The 16,877-nt window shown below is 49.3% G+C and overlaps 1 protein-coding gene across 2 annotated transcripts; it reads left to right on the top strand.

The window, feature by feature from the left end:
• Positions 1-1,322: 1,322 nt before the first annotated feature.
• Positions 1,323-16,675, top strand: PPP1R3F (protein phosphatase 1 regulatory subunit 3F). Of its 2 annotated transcripts, none has more exons than XM_063083152.1 (4): positions 1,323-2,434; positions 11,900-11,955; positions 12,181-12,260; positions 14,915-16,675. In XM_063083152.1, exons 1-4 carry the CDS (start codon positions 1,434-1,436, stop codon positions 16,199-16,201), a joined length of 2,424 nt encoding a protein of 807 aa, XP_062939222.1. In that variant the 5' UTR covers positions 1,323-1,433; the 3' UTR covers positions 16,202-16,675. The 2 variants fall into 2 exon arrangements, with proteins under 2 accessions (XP_062939222.1, XP_062939221.1); XM_063083151.1 differs by having other exon boundaries at positions 12,178-12,260.
• Positions 16,676-16,877: the final 202 nt, after the last annotated feature.

Below are 16,877 nucleotides of genomic sequence, written 5' to 3'. Positions count from 1 at the left end.
AGGTGAGGCCACCGTGGGGTGTGGAGTATAGGGTTGGGCAAGAAGGACAGGGCTTTGACTTGTGATTACGTTAGCCAGTGTCTACCAACATGCCCAATTAACTCCTGGTGGCACAAAAGCTCAGTGTTTGCTGAGGTGAAGTTAGAAAAATCTAATCCTTCACAAAGTTTAATTTCCCATTTGGCTCTTCATTCAACAATGGTGCCAAGTCTTGGATAATGCTGGGGATGACAATCAGGGGCATTCTTGCCAAGTGGCAAAGCGCAAGCAAAGACTGGGAGGTGGGCAGGGGGCACCCAATAACTGCGAAAGAAGAGTCCTTTTTGCTTTCTTAGGACTCATACTAGGATGGCAGTCTAGGCCTCAGGGGCTCTGGGCATTCCTAGGGCAAAAGGGAGTTAAGGAGGGTTAGGGAGAAGGTGAATCCATCCCCGACAGGCATACTCTTCCTACTAGCTGCCCACATTCTACAGCTCTGCTGCCGGACCACCCAATAGCCCAAACTCTGCCCACGCACCGTCCTCCCCTCTGGCCTCCTTATTGGCTATTCATGACTTCCTTTACACCACCTACACCGCTCCCATTGGATCTGCTCTTTCCCGTCTTGCCTCTCCTCCCTTAGTCCCGCTACACATTCCAGCATTGGTTTGTCCCATACTAGCACTGCCCTTTGTGGCGGGGGATGGGTGTCTCACCGCCTTCACCCTGGTTCCCCCATTGGCTGTCAGCCATATCTCTTCTAGCTCCCGCCCTCATACCCCGTCCCCATTGGCTCTGCACGCTACGGTCCCGCCTCCGTGACCGCTCACACATCGCCTCTTGGTCCTTTTTAGCCTCTATATTGGGTAGTTACACCCTGGCACCGCCTCTTCAAGTCGTAGTGCACGCTCACAAAACTCCCATTGGCTCGCTGTAGCCATTATCGTCATCCCGCGCGCAGCTCCCCATTGGCTGTTCTCTGTCTCTAACTTCCGTCCCACCGCTTACGCAGCCTGCGGATCTCCCACTTTTCCGGCCCCTCCGTTCGCTCCCTGCTGTCCCCATCGCCTGTAGCCATTCCACTTCCTCCGCCGCCCGCTCGCCGCTCTCGCTTAGACTTCCCCATTAGCTCTCTTCATTCGCACCACCCCCTTTCCGACCGCCCCATTGATTCCGCGATCATCCCGCCTCCTACACCGCCCACTCTCGGGCATCCCCATTGGCTGTATGCTTCTCCTGCGCTCAGTTCACCGCCTGCGTCATCCGCGCGCGGCCGCCCATTGGCTCTCTGCTGTACCTGTCTTCATCTTGCCGCCTAAGACCCCGTGAGCCGTCCCCCCCACACCCCCCCACCGCGCTGGCCTTCCTATTGGCTGCCCGCCCCTTCAGGCCCTACCTCCGGCGGTCCCGCCGCCGGTGCCGTCGGTGCCGGTGCCGCCGCCGCCGCCGCCGCTATGGCGCGCACGGCCCCTGTGGAGCCCCCGCTGAGGCATCCCGCGCCCCCCTCGCCGGCTGCGGGCGAGTCCCGCACCTCGGTAGAGGCGGCGGTGGCTCCGCGGAGGGTGCTGTTCGCCGACGAGGCCCTGGGGCTGCCGCTAGCGCAGCTGCGCCGCTACCGGCCTTGGGGTGGGCCCGGGGCGGGCAAGATGGCTGCGGCTGCCGGGCAAGATGGCGGCGGCGGCGGGGCTGACGAGGACGACGATGGCGAGGATGGGGATGAAGGGGAGGAGGAAGAGGAGGCTTGCCCTAAGCCCTCGCCGCCGTGCCCTGTCACCGCTGGTGGGGGTTTTTACCTGGTGCCCTCATTTTCTCTGCCGCCCGCGCTAGGCCGTTTGGAGCGCTTGGGGCGCGTCATGGTGGAGCTGGAGGCGCTGCTACCGCCTCCCGGAGCGGTTCCCGGGGGTGCCGGGGTGTGGGTGCCTGGGGGGCGCCCGCCGGTGCTGCGCGGGTTGGTACGCGTGCTGAACCGCTCCTTCGAGAAGGCGGTGCACGTGCGGGCCTCACACGACGGCTGGGCTTCCTTCTGCGACCACCCAGCGCGCTACGTCCCGCGCAGCCTTCCGGGGGCAGGAGCGGGAGGAACAGGAGCAGGAGATCCCATCCTGGATCCGGGTCTTGGCCTAGGCCCCAGCCAGGCCTCCGCCTCCTCGCCCGACGACGGCGGCCGCACCGACCGCTTTGCCTTCCAGCTGCCCTTTGCTGAGGGCGCGGGCGACGGGGCACGCCTCGACTTCGTGGTGCGCTATGAGACCCCCGAGGGCACTTTCTGGGCCAACAACCACGGTCGCAACTACACAGTCCTGCTCCGGATTGCACCCGCTCCCACACCCACTGATGCTGAAGGGCTGCCCCAGCAGCAGCAGCTGCAGCAGCTGGAGCCACAGCCCGAGTGCCAGGGTCCCGTGGAGGCTGAGGCCAGGCAGCTGAAGAGCTGCATGAAGCCAGTGAGGCGCAGGTAATGTCTGCCAGCGCCACCTCCTCCAACGCAGGGCTGTGTCTAGGATGGAGGACAAGCATCCCGCCCAGGAACCCCTCAGGCCTGCTCTCCAGGACCGGGAGGAGGGTGCATTCAGTCAGTTTGTCAAAGAGTAATGGAGGCCAAACATGTGCCAGGCACTGTTTCAATTACTGGGGTTTCATTCATTCATTTATTGAGTTCCACTGTAAAGCCCTGAACAAGACGGACATCTTCCCTACCCTTAAGGATCATACAGGTTCTTATGGAAGACAGTTTGAAAAAACAAGCAAGCAGGAAAGATTAACAGATAAGGTTAATCTGAGAGGAGTAAGGGGATAGATTGGGAGGGAATGGCTGCTTTAGACATGTTCAGGGAGAGCCTTTGAGGAGGTGAGTCCTGGATGATGATAAAGAAGAGTTAATGCAGATATGGGAGAGGGGGAGGGGAAGAGTTTGTAGAAAAGGAAACATGACTTTTTTAAGGAGGTGTCATTTAGCCTGAGTCCTGAATGATAAAGAGCAGTTATGTATATCTGTGGAACAGGGGTGTTCTAGGTAGAGGGAACAGCAGGTGCAAAGGTCCTGAGGTGGGAATGAGCTTCGTGTGAATGAAGAGCAATGTGGTGGAGTGGAGAGAATTGCAGTGACATAGTAGTGTGGACCAAGGGCCTTGCCGTTGAGGGGTAGGGAGTCTGATCCCCATCTCAGCAGGAAACCAGGGATCCAGAGGTGGAGAAACTGGTTGAGGAAGTGATGGCACCTAGCTATTCCAACTCAGCCCTGTCTGACCTTGAAGCTTGTGCACTCTCTTTACTGTTATGCTCTAATCTTGTCTGAGGCCTCCTGCAGAGGTGAGGGGCTGAACCTCACTGGGAAGCAGTGGCTCTGTTAAGAGGCAGAACCAGATGGGGAGTGGACTTGAAGCTCATGTGTCTTGTTTTTTGCTACAAAATCTGTGACTGCTCAGGGGCTGGGAGAAGGAACCAGTTATACCCCAGGAGGCCCTGATACTAGATTTTCCTAGGTGTCTTCTAAGAAGCTACGAGTTCTTTACGGGCAGCAGCTGGGCCTGATTCTTTCTATAGTCACATAAGTCTATCCTGGGATCAGTAGATTCTCGCTAAAATACATTCATTTCCCTGCTCCTGGGAGGAATGGGAATGGAAAAATGCTTTTTGGACCTTGTATATGCTTGATGAGAAGCCGATGGCTAAAGCAAGATAAACATCTGCTGGTCTTGGTAGGGCCTTAGGCTGTGAGTAGCTCAGAAAGGTCTTGTTCTGGGCTGGTGGGCAGATGTGCCTGGGGAAGTGAGCAAGCAGGCAGGCACCCATTTACCGACCTTAAGCCTCACTGTAACCTGAGACTTACTCTAAGTGGGGCAGACAGCATGGCTTTCCTTATAGCATTAAGAGCATGGGTTCTGGCATCAGATTGCCTGGGTTCAAATCCCAGCCCTGCCATTTACTGGCTTTGTGACCTTGGCCAACTCATTTAACTGCACTGTGCCTCAGGACCCTCATCTGTAAAACAGAGAGAATTATAGCACATACATCACAGGATACGAGTAAAAGCACTCAGAACTGAGCCTGGCTCAAAGTAGTGCCATGTAGGTGTTAGCTAGTATTAATGTTTAGGGAGTCAAGCATACAGTTCCTTGGACTCCCCTCCTAAACTCGGCTCTGCCCATCATCAGCTGTGTGGCCTTGCCTCAGTTTCCTCATCTGCTAAAGGGGAATGACAGTTGCTTTGCGTAATTGTATTGGACACAGCAAACATGGGCAAGGTAACTGGAACATGGTGGTAGTTGTGAAAGATAATAGTGCCCGGCATTTATTGGTGTCTTTGCTAAGGGTGTCAGGTCCATTCTCTCCCTGAGGCCTGCTGTGCATGCTGTGTGGTATAGGTGTTATGATTATCCGTGTTTAATAGAGGGGAAAACAGGTAGCTCAGAGAAGTGAGCCAGCTTGCTCAAGGTCACCTAGCTAGTGAGTGACAGGGCCAGGGAGGAAATGCTAGGGAACATTTTTTTTTTTTTTTTAACTGCTGATCCTCTTGAAGGCCTGTCCGGATTCAGGACAAATTCAAGATTTTACTCTTGGTGTTCCCAGCATGTCATGCTTTCCTTTTAATTTAAAAAAAAATTTTTTTTTTTTTTTGCTTTTTGCTTTATTGAGGTATACCTACATATAGTGTGCTGATCTTAAGTGTACAGCTCAATTGACTTGTACATTTATATGCACTTGTATAACTACCACCCAGATCAAGATATTGAGGAGTTCCTTTGCCTCAGAACCGCCTTCATTTCTTTGACTTTTCCCAAGTCGTCATCCGAGTTGGCTGTTGTGGAAGCCTTGTCTGTAAGATGCGACAGTTTGGGTAATGGAGTTTGGTCATTTTAAAGAGTGTGAGAGGAAGGCAACAGAGAAATCAAAACCTTGCAGGGCCAAGGTGGTGGAGAGGGTGTTTTTCTTTTCAAATGCGTGAGTGGTTTTAAGGAGAAATTGAAGCAGCCCGTTCAGACAATTGTTTTGGTATCTGGCCCCAGGTCTGTGGTTCCTAACATGACTTGTGATATTATTTTAAGTGGGCAGATGGCTTTTTGATAGCTTCTTTATCTTTTGATCTCAGCTCTTGCAAAGGGGAGGTTGGTGCTCATTGCAAGATCAGCGATAAGGTTTGCTTTGTAGGTCGGTAGCTTTCTTGGCGAGTACATTTCAACTTATTATTGTTTTAAAACCTGTGTGCTGCTGCTGACTTGTAGCGCTGTTGAAGAACAGCTACCCTCTGTGACCCAGCCCTCTTGGGAAAGGGTGGAAGATCTCAGGGGATATCCTTTAGCTGTGGGATCCCCATCGTAGAGGGCTTCCTGTTCAGGAAATGTTGGCTGCAGGCTCACTGTGCACTGGGCACAGCCATAACAGTGAGAAGTCTGTAGTAGCCATTGGGATATAGTTCAGAAACCCAAATGGTTGCTTTCCCTAGGTTACTGGACCAGGCTTTTGCTAACTGTTAGGCTTGGAGTCCATCTATCAACAAGCGTTTATTGAGGGCCTACTATGTGCTGGGCACAGTGATAGGTTCAAACAGGGAAAAAGAGATGCAGACTGGTCCTAAGATGTCAGAGGGCTTGTGTTGGAACTGGATGGGAAGGACAGGTCTAGAGGGCTTGTTCGATGAGGCCTGGCAAAGCCCCTGCTCTTTGCTAGGCACTTTGCTGAGTATTTTCATGCAGAGTCTCATTTAATCCTGACCGTATTCCTTGAAATAGACTGTTTTTTAACCCCTCTTTCCTGGATGAGCAAACCGAGACTCCCAGAGTCCAAAGTCCCAGGGTTGGTGGGAGGCAGGGGGAGCTCTCCTGGTCTGCCTTGGCTTAACACCCTTAGGTGCTCTCTTACTCTTAAAAATAAAGATCAAGAAAGCCTCACCATGGCCTTCAAGCACCCACCACCCTGTCCCTCTGTCTGGCCTTCACTGGCTCCTAGTCTTACCTGATACCGGTCTCTGTTTCTGATCTGTCACCATGATCTTTGTGTTACTTCGAAGTGCCTTTCTTCCTGCCTCAGGGCCATTGCCCGTGCTGTTTTCCTTCACCAGAGATGTTTGTTCTGTATCCCTTGCAGTCTCCTCATGTTGATCCTTCAGTTCCAAGAGGACTTCCTCAGGAAAGCCTGTCTTCCCCAACCTCAGGCCCCCAGTTTTTTCATAGTGCTGATCAGCCCAGTAGGCAAGCCCTGTTAGAGAATGTCACGTAGCAGAGAAGATGAGCATTGCCATGAATTCTGGATCAATTTCCACCCTGCCTGGCAGTCCTCCTATATTTTTCTGATCCGCTCTTGTCTCCTCTCCGATGTGACTTTTTCCAGTATTCTTTACCTTAGACTTTACCACTTGCTTCAAAGAATAAAACAAGCCATAAGAATGGAACTCCCTACAATTTGTGACCTGTAAGCCTGCAAACCGATTTCCTTCCCTTGTATTGCAGGTGAGGAGGGGTCCTTTCTCCTCCCTCAGGCCAGGTCACCCTCCTGCACTCTGGATCCCATTTTCAGCCACTTGCTCCAGAACCTGACGTCATCAGTTACCCTTTCTCTCCTGGCAGATGTTCCACTGCCCTCCTTACCTTGTCCTCTCTCTTGACTTTCACCCATGCCAGTGTCTTTACTGAACCCACCTTCTCTCCCCACTGCTCCCAGCCAGCGCCTAACCCCTTTCCTCCCCTTCACTGTCTGCCCCCTCTAAAAAGTTGCCTGCACTTTCTTTCTCCACTCCCCCTGCCTCTGCCAAATTCCATAGGCAGTTTGTTGGTTTTCTTCTTGAGGTGGTTGACCGCTCCTGCTGGAAACACTTTCTTCCCTTTCCTTGGGATCACACTGCTGCTTTTCCTCTGAACTCTTTGGCCCTTCTCTTTCTCTGTGCTCTTTCCTTCAGCCTTATGCATCCAAACTTCATGTCTTGGGGCCGGCCCGTGGCTCACTCAGGAGAGTGCAGTGCTGATAACACCAAGGCCACAGGTTTGGATCCTATATAGGGATGGCTGGTTGGCTCACTGGCCGAGCATGGTGCTGACAACACCAAGCCAAGGGTTGAGATCCCCTTACCGGTCATCTTTAAAAAAACAAACAAAAAAAACCAAAAAAAAACCTTCATGTCTTCACTTGACTGATATCCCAGAGCCTCAAACTCACATTGATTAGGACTGTATTTCTCACTTCCCCACAGTGTTCCTAAGCAGGCTCTCACTCCCCTACCTCCTCCCTTGTTCGTTTTCCTTTTAAGCATCCTTAAGCCCTCCCTGACCTTGCAGTCTGGGCCAGGGCCCCTTGTTCTAGGGCATTCTTTCCTTTTCTGAAGACACTGGCCTCAGTTTGTAGTTAGACCTTCATTAGGGGATTATTGGATGACACTTTCTGCCCTGCTAGACTGTAAGCTCCGTGAGGGGTAGGGACATGGTCTGCTTTTGTTCACCACTGTATTCTCGTAGGCCTGCCATGGTACCTGACACTTAGCAGGTGCTCAATAAATGTTTGTTGAAAGAATGAGTTTGAGTATTTTTTTGATGTCTTCCTCCACACTGAGTTGTAAGCTTCCTGTTCGGGGTTGCTGACCATCATGTCTCTAGGATCTGTCACCGGGGCTGATCTGCAGTAAGGCCTCAATGTTTTTTAGGTGCACCTGTAACTGAATGGATGGGGATCCAACTGGTGTCTGAGTTGGCAGCCTTAGGGGAAACCAGAACAACCAGAGCTGAAACAGGATGGGTCAGGGGTCATCTTAGTTGTCTAAAGAGTGAGGATTTTAGGTGAAAGTGATACCCTTTTATTCCACAGAAAACTGGCAGGACATTATGTTTAAGAATGTAGGCCTGGGCTGGGATCTGAGCCTGCGTGGTCCTGCACTAGTGCCCATTTCTTAACTGCTATACCAGGCTGCAGGATGTGTCTTACCAGCTGGGCAATGTTGGGCAAGTTGCCTTCCTTTTCAGAGCCTGTGTTTCCCCGAATGGGTATTTGGAGGGGATTACTGTTAAGCTCTTTATAGGTGCTTTTCAAATATTTCCTTGATGTGATTGACAACTAGTATCCCCTCTTTACAGATGAGCAAACTGAGGCACAGAGAGTTTAAGTAACTTGCCCTAGGCCATACAGCTGGTAGGTGGCAGACCTGGGATTATTCAAGTTTGCATGTCCCAACCCTTTATTGAGATGTGAAATCAATTTAATGGGTTCCAACAAACATTTAAAAAAATAGCATAGTGTGAAGGTTAATTCGAATGCATCAAAACACGTGGTAAAGGTAAGTATTGTTTCATTCAAAGAGCAACCATTAAGTTATGTCTATATATATTTACATGTGTGTGGGTGATGATGTGAAATGGATTTCTTACTGTGGGTCCTGGCCAAAGAATTAGGTCACTGCTGTAAAAGAAGCTCATGGCATGATGGACTGCTCTCCACACTGTTGGTTTGTCTGCAGGTCCCAGGGTTGAGGCTGACACACTTGTTGGGGAAGGCAAGGCAGTGCCCCACATAACTTGTTGGTGGCTTTCACAGTCACCTTCAAACTCTGTTCTTTTCAGAAAGCAGATGGCTCAGGGTAACGGATTCCAAGTATCGCGGGGCAGGTTTCTGAAGCCACCTGCCCCCTAGAGAGTCAGCATTATCTTCAGGTTGTCTATATGGGAGCTGGGGTCTGCTGAGTTTCCCTTTGGGTTTCGGCATCTGACCCACTTTGGGCTGGCAAAGTTCTCTGAAAACATGAGCACTAGGGGTGCTCACAGGGGAGTCAGGTGGCGGTGGTGATGGCAATGATGCGGTGCTCTGAGAGTCTGCTTTGCTTTTCTCCATGGGGCTTGTCAGCCCTTGCTGGCTCACTCACTCTCTAACTCTGGCAATTTACCTTTCTGTTCTGTCTCGGCTGGCCTATACAGGGGCCAACACCATGTCTTCCTAAAATCTCACCCCCTGGTCTCCTCTTTACTGTTTGAGGTCAGCAGCTATTGAGTTTCCTGATGGCAGGAGGAATTTTCATGCCCAGGAGACTGGCGTGCAGGCCCGAGGTGACCCCTTCTAGGTGACACCGGCTTGATTAGTGCTCACAAGCACCCAAATGATGTGTGCCAAGACGTCCCCAGGTCTGTGAGCCCTGGCCCACTACTGCCCACTGCCCTTGAGGGGGTGCCACGTGGCTTTGTGGGACTGGTGCCAAAAGAGCAGGTTTCCTTCTTGAAAATTAGCAGGTACACTGTAAGTACAGTTTTGTTCTTAATTTCCTCCCTCCCCATTTTTCTAAGAACATCTCTTCTCTGTTACTGATCAGTGAGTCAGTATACATCTGTACTTGATTTCTCTTACTATCCTCATTTTGATTGAAGTCATAGCTTCCCCTAAATTTTTACTGTGAAAGACAGTTCAAGGATTTTTTTTTTTTTTTTTGAGCGCAAATTTCAAACACTGTCTTCAAAGTGGAGCCCTCGTTGGATGTTATCAGTGTGGCGTGTAGTCGGTGTAGAGACAAAGTTCCTCAAGCCTTAGTTTCTGCTTTTGTAAAAAGGGAGGGTGTTGTTTTGAAGGATAGCTGTGAAGGTTTTCAGATGACTTGGTGTATCAATGAAAAGGGACCACGTTGCAGGATGTGAGCGATAAATACGTGTGCCTCCTGCTTTCGTTTCTCTGACTTTGGAGGTAGGGAGAATGACCTGTTTGCTTCTGCTGACTTCGTGGATGTTGGCATGGGTTCAATTGGTTGACCTGATTTTTTGATTTCTCTCCTCACTGTTCTCAGCTATGGAAGAGATGCTCTGGAACAGAAGGATTTATTTTGTATTTGTTTTTCATCTCTCTCTTCTCCTGCTTCAACTGAATTGTGGAGTCCTTTTCCTGCTGGCTGGCTGCTTCCCAAGTTCTTCCCTTTTCTCTCACGTCCATGACTCTGTAGTGGCTTTTAGAAGTCTGGTTGTCATGTGTGTCAGGACTGAGCCAGATGGCAGGGGAAGATTTGCCTAGTCCTGCACATGGGAGGGAGAGCTGGCTTTCTGCCTGCTTGTGGGTCTTCTTGAAGCTTGGCTTAGAAGATCCTAGGAAGATGATGTTTTCTGTAATGAAGGACTATGCCAGTAAAAGAAGTCAGTCAGTGCAGCCCGGCAGAAATTGTGCTGAGCCACAAATCCAAAGACCTGGATTTTACACCTACCCCAGGCTCCAGAATATTCGGATTCAAATACCTCTGGTGAGATGCATGAGCCCTAGACCACAGAAGAAGACAGACTGTCCCTTTCAGAGCTTTCTGATTCTAGATCCATATACGTGGTTCAAGTTTCCTCCCCGTGCGTGCTAATAAAAAGCAGTTCTTGCAGCCGCTCTGTGTCTTGTGGTCTCCTAGCCACATGTTCCATGGAGGCAGGGAAACTGGGAATGAATATATGGGCAAAAGGCGGGTCCAAAGAAAATCCTGTATGAAGGAGGAGGGAGGGATCTTTTCTATTATTGATGCCTCTCTCTACTTCTAGAAAGGATTGGAGATGAGGTTGGGTAAGACCCCGGTCTTCCTTGTCCAAGAAGCAGCTGCTTGTTGGTTAAGAGCCAGAAGGCCCGGGTTTTGATCCTGGCTGCATGGCCTTGAGCCATTTACTCAGCCTCTGTTTCATCATCTGTGAGATGGGAATGATAGTACTGCCTATTTCAGAGGATTGAAAGTATCTATCTCATAGGGTGACTGTGAAGATTAAATTGATATATGTGAAGTACTTAGAACAGTGCCTGATGCAATAGTGATTACCGTGTCCGGATCAGCTAGTGATACTCTTTTTCTCCTAAGGTAATTGATTAGGTGTTTTCAAAAAGTTTCAACCATTTCCAGAAATGTCAATATTGTCATGTTGCCTCTTAGGAGGAAAAAGTTCTGAGCAATTGCCTCAGCTCCTCTCAGGCCTCTGAACACATTTAGTTAATGTTTCCCTTATTTGCCTGAATCTGTAGACATTTGATACTCGTTTGTGAGAATAACAGGGATTTCTCCGTGATGAGACCCCACCCGTGGCAGGATCTGGCTGAAATACACATGGCTTGTGCCACTCAGAGATCTGACTTGCCTGGCAAAGGAGGAACCAGACCAGTAAATATGTACCATTGATTCAGCCCTTGCTCTGTGCCGGGCCCTGATGTCTAGCTCTCATTCACATTCCTCTTGACTCCCCTGTGTGTGATGTGCACATCCTGGCTCCCCCTGCCTGTTTTACAGGTGAGGAAACATGACCTGCCAAGCTGATATGGGGATGGGGGAAGGGCTGGCATAGGGATGCAGGCCTCTTGACCCCCTTCCTGTCCTCCATTTGTTTTCCTTCCTCCCCTCTGCTGCTTCCTGTGTCCCACAGTCTTCCACCTCCTCTTTCTCAGAAAAGCTAGGTTACTCCACAGCCAGGAATTTACCCTAAAGAAGTGACTCAAAGTGTTGATAAAACTATGCCCAGTGCTGTTTGCTGAAGTTTGCTTTGTAACAGAAAAATGAAAAAAACTAGCTACTCAGTAGGAAGGGAATGGCTACATAAATTATGGCAAGCCCATGTGATATGAGTATTAAGCAGCCATTTTAAATGTTTGCAAAACTATATAATGATGTTTCTTACTGTTAAGTGGACAAAGCCAGCTGTGAAATTATGTCTGTGGAATATAAATAATTTCACAGGACATCTGGAATGAAATTTTCCAAAATGGTAACAGTGGTTGCCCCTAGTTGATGTGTGATTTTTTTTCTTGCTTCTTTATACTTCCTTGTATTTTGTAAATTTTCTACAGTGAGTGTGTAGGACTTTTATGATCAAGAGGTAAAAAGAGGCAGTAGAAGAGAAAACACAGTTGTCAGGTGAAGCTGGGCTGCTACAGAGGCTCAGAAGGTGCCAGTGTGTGGCCGAACTCACCTCTCGGGGTGTCAGATCCATGTACTCTCTTCTCTGCCCTGCAGGCCTAACGAGGAGGAGCTGAGGATGAAGAACATGGATGATAATAGCCCTGCTGTGGGTAAGCAATTGGCAAGCTTCAGGAGTTTTCACCCATATTTACCATTTCTTTCTTCCTTCCCTTTTTCTTTCCATAAAAACTAAGAGGCACCCTCTGCCTTAGACCATCACAGAAAGCTTAAGTGGCAAAGGTTCCAATTGGCTAGAATTGCAGATTTTCTTAACAAAATCATGCTTTCTTTGTATGCCTGTCTCACCCCAACTGCCCTTCTCTTCCCTTCAGCAGAGCATCCTGATGTCCAGGAGTCAGTGGGTCCCCTGGTGGCCCCCACCCCTCTCCGTCCATGGCCCCAGATGACACTTCAGGTAAGTGGCCCTTGCAGCCTCAGGGTGGACAACCCAATAGGAGGTTCAGTTTGACCACAGCTGGGCTAGGGGGTGGGGCTGACTAGCTCTAGGCCCACCCTAGGTCAGAGGGAGGGCACAAATGTCAGTGATTCACCTGGGCTTTTAGAAATTTCATTTGCTGTATTAGCAACTATTTACGGAGTGCTTGCTCTGTGCCAAGCACTGTAATGTACACCGGAAATACAGTCATTAACAAAAACACTGTCTTTGTGGGGCTTACGTGTTAGTGGGGTAAGACATGATAATGTAAAATAATTGTTAAAATGTATAGTATTTTAGATGAGGATGAGTGCTTGGAAAAAAAGGGATAGGGAGGGGAGTGTGTGTGTGTGTGTGTGTGTGTGTGTGTGTGTGAGAGAGAGAGACAGAGAGAGATGGGGGACGTTTGTAACTTTAGATTGGGTGGCCTGGGAAGGCCTTTAGTGACAAGTGAGATTTGAACAAAGATCTGAAGAAGGTGAAAGAGGCAGCCATGTGGATAACTAGGGGAAGAGTATCCCAGGTAAGTGCAAAGTTCTGAGGTGGGGCCATGACTAGCCTGTGTGAGGAACAGCAAAAAGGCCAGTGTGGCAGGAGCAGAGTGGGTGATGGGGAGAGCGGTGGGGAGTGAGGGCAGAGAGGTGGCAGGGGCCGGATCGGGGATGGCCTGGAGGGCCACAGTGAGGGCTTTGGCTTTTACTCTGAGTGAGGGGAGCCACACGAGGGTCGTGAGCAGAGGAGGAATGGGATCTGACTTAGGATTTAACAGGCTTCCTCTGGCTGCTGCATGGAAAATAGACTGTTGGGCAAGGGCAGAAGCAGGGGACCTATGATGAGGAGGCCACTGCAGCAGTCCAGGCAAGCTGTGACTGGTGGCAGGGGAGGTAGAGAGATTCCCGAAGGGTGTGTGTGTATTTTAACTTTTTACTCCAAAAAATGTCAAACATATGAGGGTACTTCAAAAAGTTTGTGGAAAAGTAGAATTAAAAGGTAATATGCCTTAGGTTTTTAAGTTTTTTTTCACGTAAATCATTTTTGAAGTTAATAAAATGTGATAAAGCCACAAAAAAAAAAAATGGTAATATGAATCTTTCTATGAACTTTTTGAAGACCCCTCACATAAAAGTGAAGAGACTTAGTATAATGAACCTACATACACCATTTCCTGGCTTCAATAAATATCAACACATGGCCATTCCTATTTATCTATATCCCTGCCTCCTCCCTTCCCATTTCCTATGGATTTTTTTTGGAAAAAATCCAGACATGATCCCAGCCATAAATACTTCAGTTTGTATCTCAGAAAATTAAGAACTCTTTAAAAAACTCATAGTGCCATCATCACACCTCAGAAAATTAACAGTAATTCCTTAGTATCATCAATATTTGGTCAGTGTTCACATTTCCTTATAAATGTTTTAGGATCCAAACAAGGTTGACACATTGCACTTGGTTGATGTGTCTCTTTAAATTTTTAAAATTTCCTCTACTTTCTTTCCTTGTAATTTGTTTGTCGAAGAAACCTTGTTTGTCTTGTAGAGTTTTCCACAGTCTGGATTTGGCTGATTGTGTCCAGGTGGAAGCATGTTTCTTACTCTTTTTATTAATTTATTAATTCTATTCAAATATTTAATCTTTTGTTATTAAATTCAATTAATTTATTAAATCATTAATTTTATTAAATTAATCTATTATTAAATTAATTTAAATAGAATTAACTATTTAATTCCATTATTTCCACTTTTATTAGCTGGAATTCCTCTAAAGAAAAACTGTCCAACATCAACTGTTTGGCGACCTCGAGGTATATAGTTTGTACAGGAAAAGCAGTGTAAATATTTAATTTTTTTCTTTTATTTACCAGTTTTCAGAAAAAAAATGAACTTCTCCAAAGATGACCAATTAAAGGATTTTGGTTTTGGTGTCATTATGAACTCATGGATTCTAAACATATTTGATGAGTTTCAATCCATTCCACTTATTTATTTTTTTGATACTTCAATTGAACTATCCCTGGCCAGTAGGAGCTTATTTAGATTGGCTTCTCTGTCCTTTTGACACACCCCATCATTCTGTGAGCCCTTCCTCACATCCTACCATGGCAATATGTCCCAAGCTCATCCTGTACTTTCCCTGCCTCAAACCTGGAAACGGCTATTTCTTTGAACAGCCCTGGTTCCTTTTCGTGGAGAATGGTATTTAGAGACCAAGACCCGGGGGCTTGGCGCACTTGTTGCTACTAGATTATCATTGTTTCTAGGTCTTTTCAAAAGACAGAGCTAGGAAATAAATTTTTTAAAAGAGAAAATACATCATGATTTCATATGGAAATTCTGGCTATGTTTTGAAGGTAAACCAACACTATTTACTGATAGTCATTTACCAAATATTGATGCCTACTGAATTCCTCAGCTTTGCCATCTGCAGGAAGCCTCCTTTTTATTCTACCTATTTTTGTTTTAATATAGATGACACAGTCTTTGGAATTTAGAGAGTTACAGAGTGCTCTTTAAGGCGTCTTTATCTGGAAACTCCTGTGGGGCTGGGTGTGGCCTGTCACCAGTTCTCACTGTTTCCGCTTGTCCCATCCCCTCCTCTACTTCATTCCCTTCCTCCCTCCCCCATGGCTCCAGGTTTCTGAAGTTACAGTGACTGGCAGCCTCCCAGAAGAAGGTGACGTCCCCAGAAGCAGTCCACCTGTGGCTTTTACAGAGGTCCCCCAGGCACCGGTCATCAGGATTCCCCCCTCTTCCCCTCTCTGTGGCCTGGGTGGCTCCCCCAGGGACCAGGCCTCAGGGCCCGATGCAAGTGAGGAGGCCGTCGGGCCTTTCCTGGAACCCAGCCAGCAACAGGTGGCTGCTACATGGGAAGTATCGCGTGAGAATGGAGGGGGTCGAAAGGACCCCGTGGTGGGGGTTATTATGGATGAGCCTCCTGGGGGGCTGGAGGTTGTGAGTGGGTTGGAGGAGCTGCTTGGTGAGGACACCATTGACCAGGAGCTGGAGCAGCTCTACCTGTCCCACCTGAGCCGCCTGCGGGCTGCCGTGGCTGCAGGTGGGGCAGGGTGTGGTGGGGAGGGCACTACAGATGGGGGAATGTCCCCCAGCCATCCCCTGGGCATACTCACGGACCGTGACCTGATCTTGAAGTGGCCTGGCCCTGAGCGAGCCCTGAACAGTGCCCTGGCCGAGGAGATCACGCTGCACTATGCCCGGCTGGGGCGTGGTGTGGAGCTCATCAAGGATACTGAAGACCCTGATGAGGACGGGGAGGGTGACGAGGGGCTCTCCATCACACCTTCCAGCCCAGACAGGGACAGCCCCAAAGAATCACCTCCAGAAATCCTCTCTGGGGCCCCTTCTGTGGTAGCCACTACGGGAGATGTGTGGTTTCCATGGGCCGAGGGCTCGGGAGGTGACAGCCCTGTGGTTCTGGGTACAAAAGGTCAGATCACTGGGGATCCAGAGAAAGGGATGGGCAAGGACACTGACTCTTTGCATATGAATAGGATGACCAGGTCTTCTGGGGAGGCCAGGACAGAAGCCCAGATGGAGATCACCACTGAGTGGGCAGACAACTTGGTTCCTATATCTGGCAAGGAGCCAGCTACTCTGGTCCTGCAGGGGCAAAACCCCACCCTCCTCGATCCTTTGGGGACTAAAGTCTGTCCTAGTGTGGCCAGGCCCCATGTGAGCTCCCAGGATGAAGAAAGTGCAGGCCCAAGCTTTGAGTTCCCAAAGAGGTCTCTCACCCTAGCAGCCCCTGAAGGATATGTGTGTGGATTGCCTCCCCAGCTCCGGGGGCCCTTGACCCAGACTCTGGGGGTTCTGGCTGGACTGGTTGTGGTCCCCGTGGCTCTGAACAGTGGTGTGTCCCTCCTGGTGCTCGCGCTGTGCCTCTCTCTGGCCTGGTTCTCATAGGGGCTGCTTTTGGGACCAGCTTCCTCCTCTCTGGTTTCTGGGGAGGGGCAGCCCCAGCACTACCCCAGAGGGTTGAGATGGGATATATGGCCTGTACAGTGAGGGAACCTTGGTCCTTTGCTTCTGAGAATGCTTGATGAGAGATGCCTTCCCATCCCTGACCTCTCCAGTCAGCACAGGGCTCCTTGCAATGATACCACTGGGGAGAGGAACAGAGGATGGGTGGATGGTATGAGTGAGAACTTTCAGAATGGAACTGGGCATGTCTTCCCCCTCCAGCCCCCCAAGCCTGTATTTATTTTTATATAATTCTCTGGATGAGGGAGAGTGGTCGTGAGCTGGTCTTGGGGCACAATTACCCAGAGATATATTTATTAACAGCCAACCTGTGCAACCTGCTGGAGCTTTATTTTTAATTTAATTTATATAGAGTACCTATTATTATATGCCATAATAGAGCTCTATGAGAAATGACATGTCTTGCTGTGCAGTGTTCTCCTGTTTGGGCCTGAGTGTGCAGGGTGGTCACGTTCTGTGGGAGGATCACAGTGGGGAGTGGGTGGGGTGTGGTCATGCCTGCTGCTGCCGCTGCTTCAACATATCCTGGAGGGTCTGTGTCTCCTCACCTTGTGGTCCTAATCCATGTGGTCCTTTGGTCTTTTCCATATTCTGCCCG

The sequence above is a fragment of the Cynocephalus volans genome, chromosome X, assembly GCF_027409185.1.
Source record: "Cynocephalus volans isolate mCynVol1 chromosome X, mCynVol1.pri, whole genome shotgun sequence".
Taxonomy (NCBI): Eukaryota; Metazoa; Chordata; class Mammalia; order Dermoptera; family Cynocephalidae; genus Cynocephalus; species Cynocephalus volans.
This window is presented reverse-complemented; position numbering and strand designations above follow the sequence as displayed.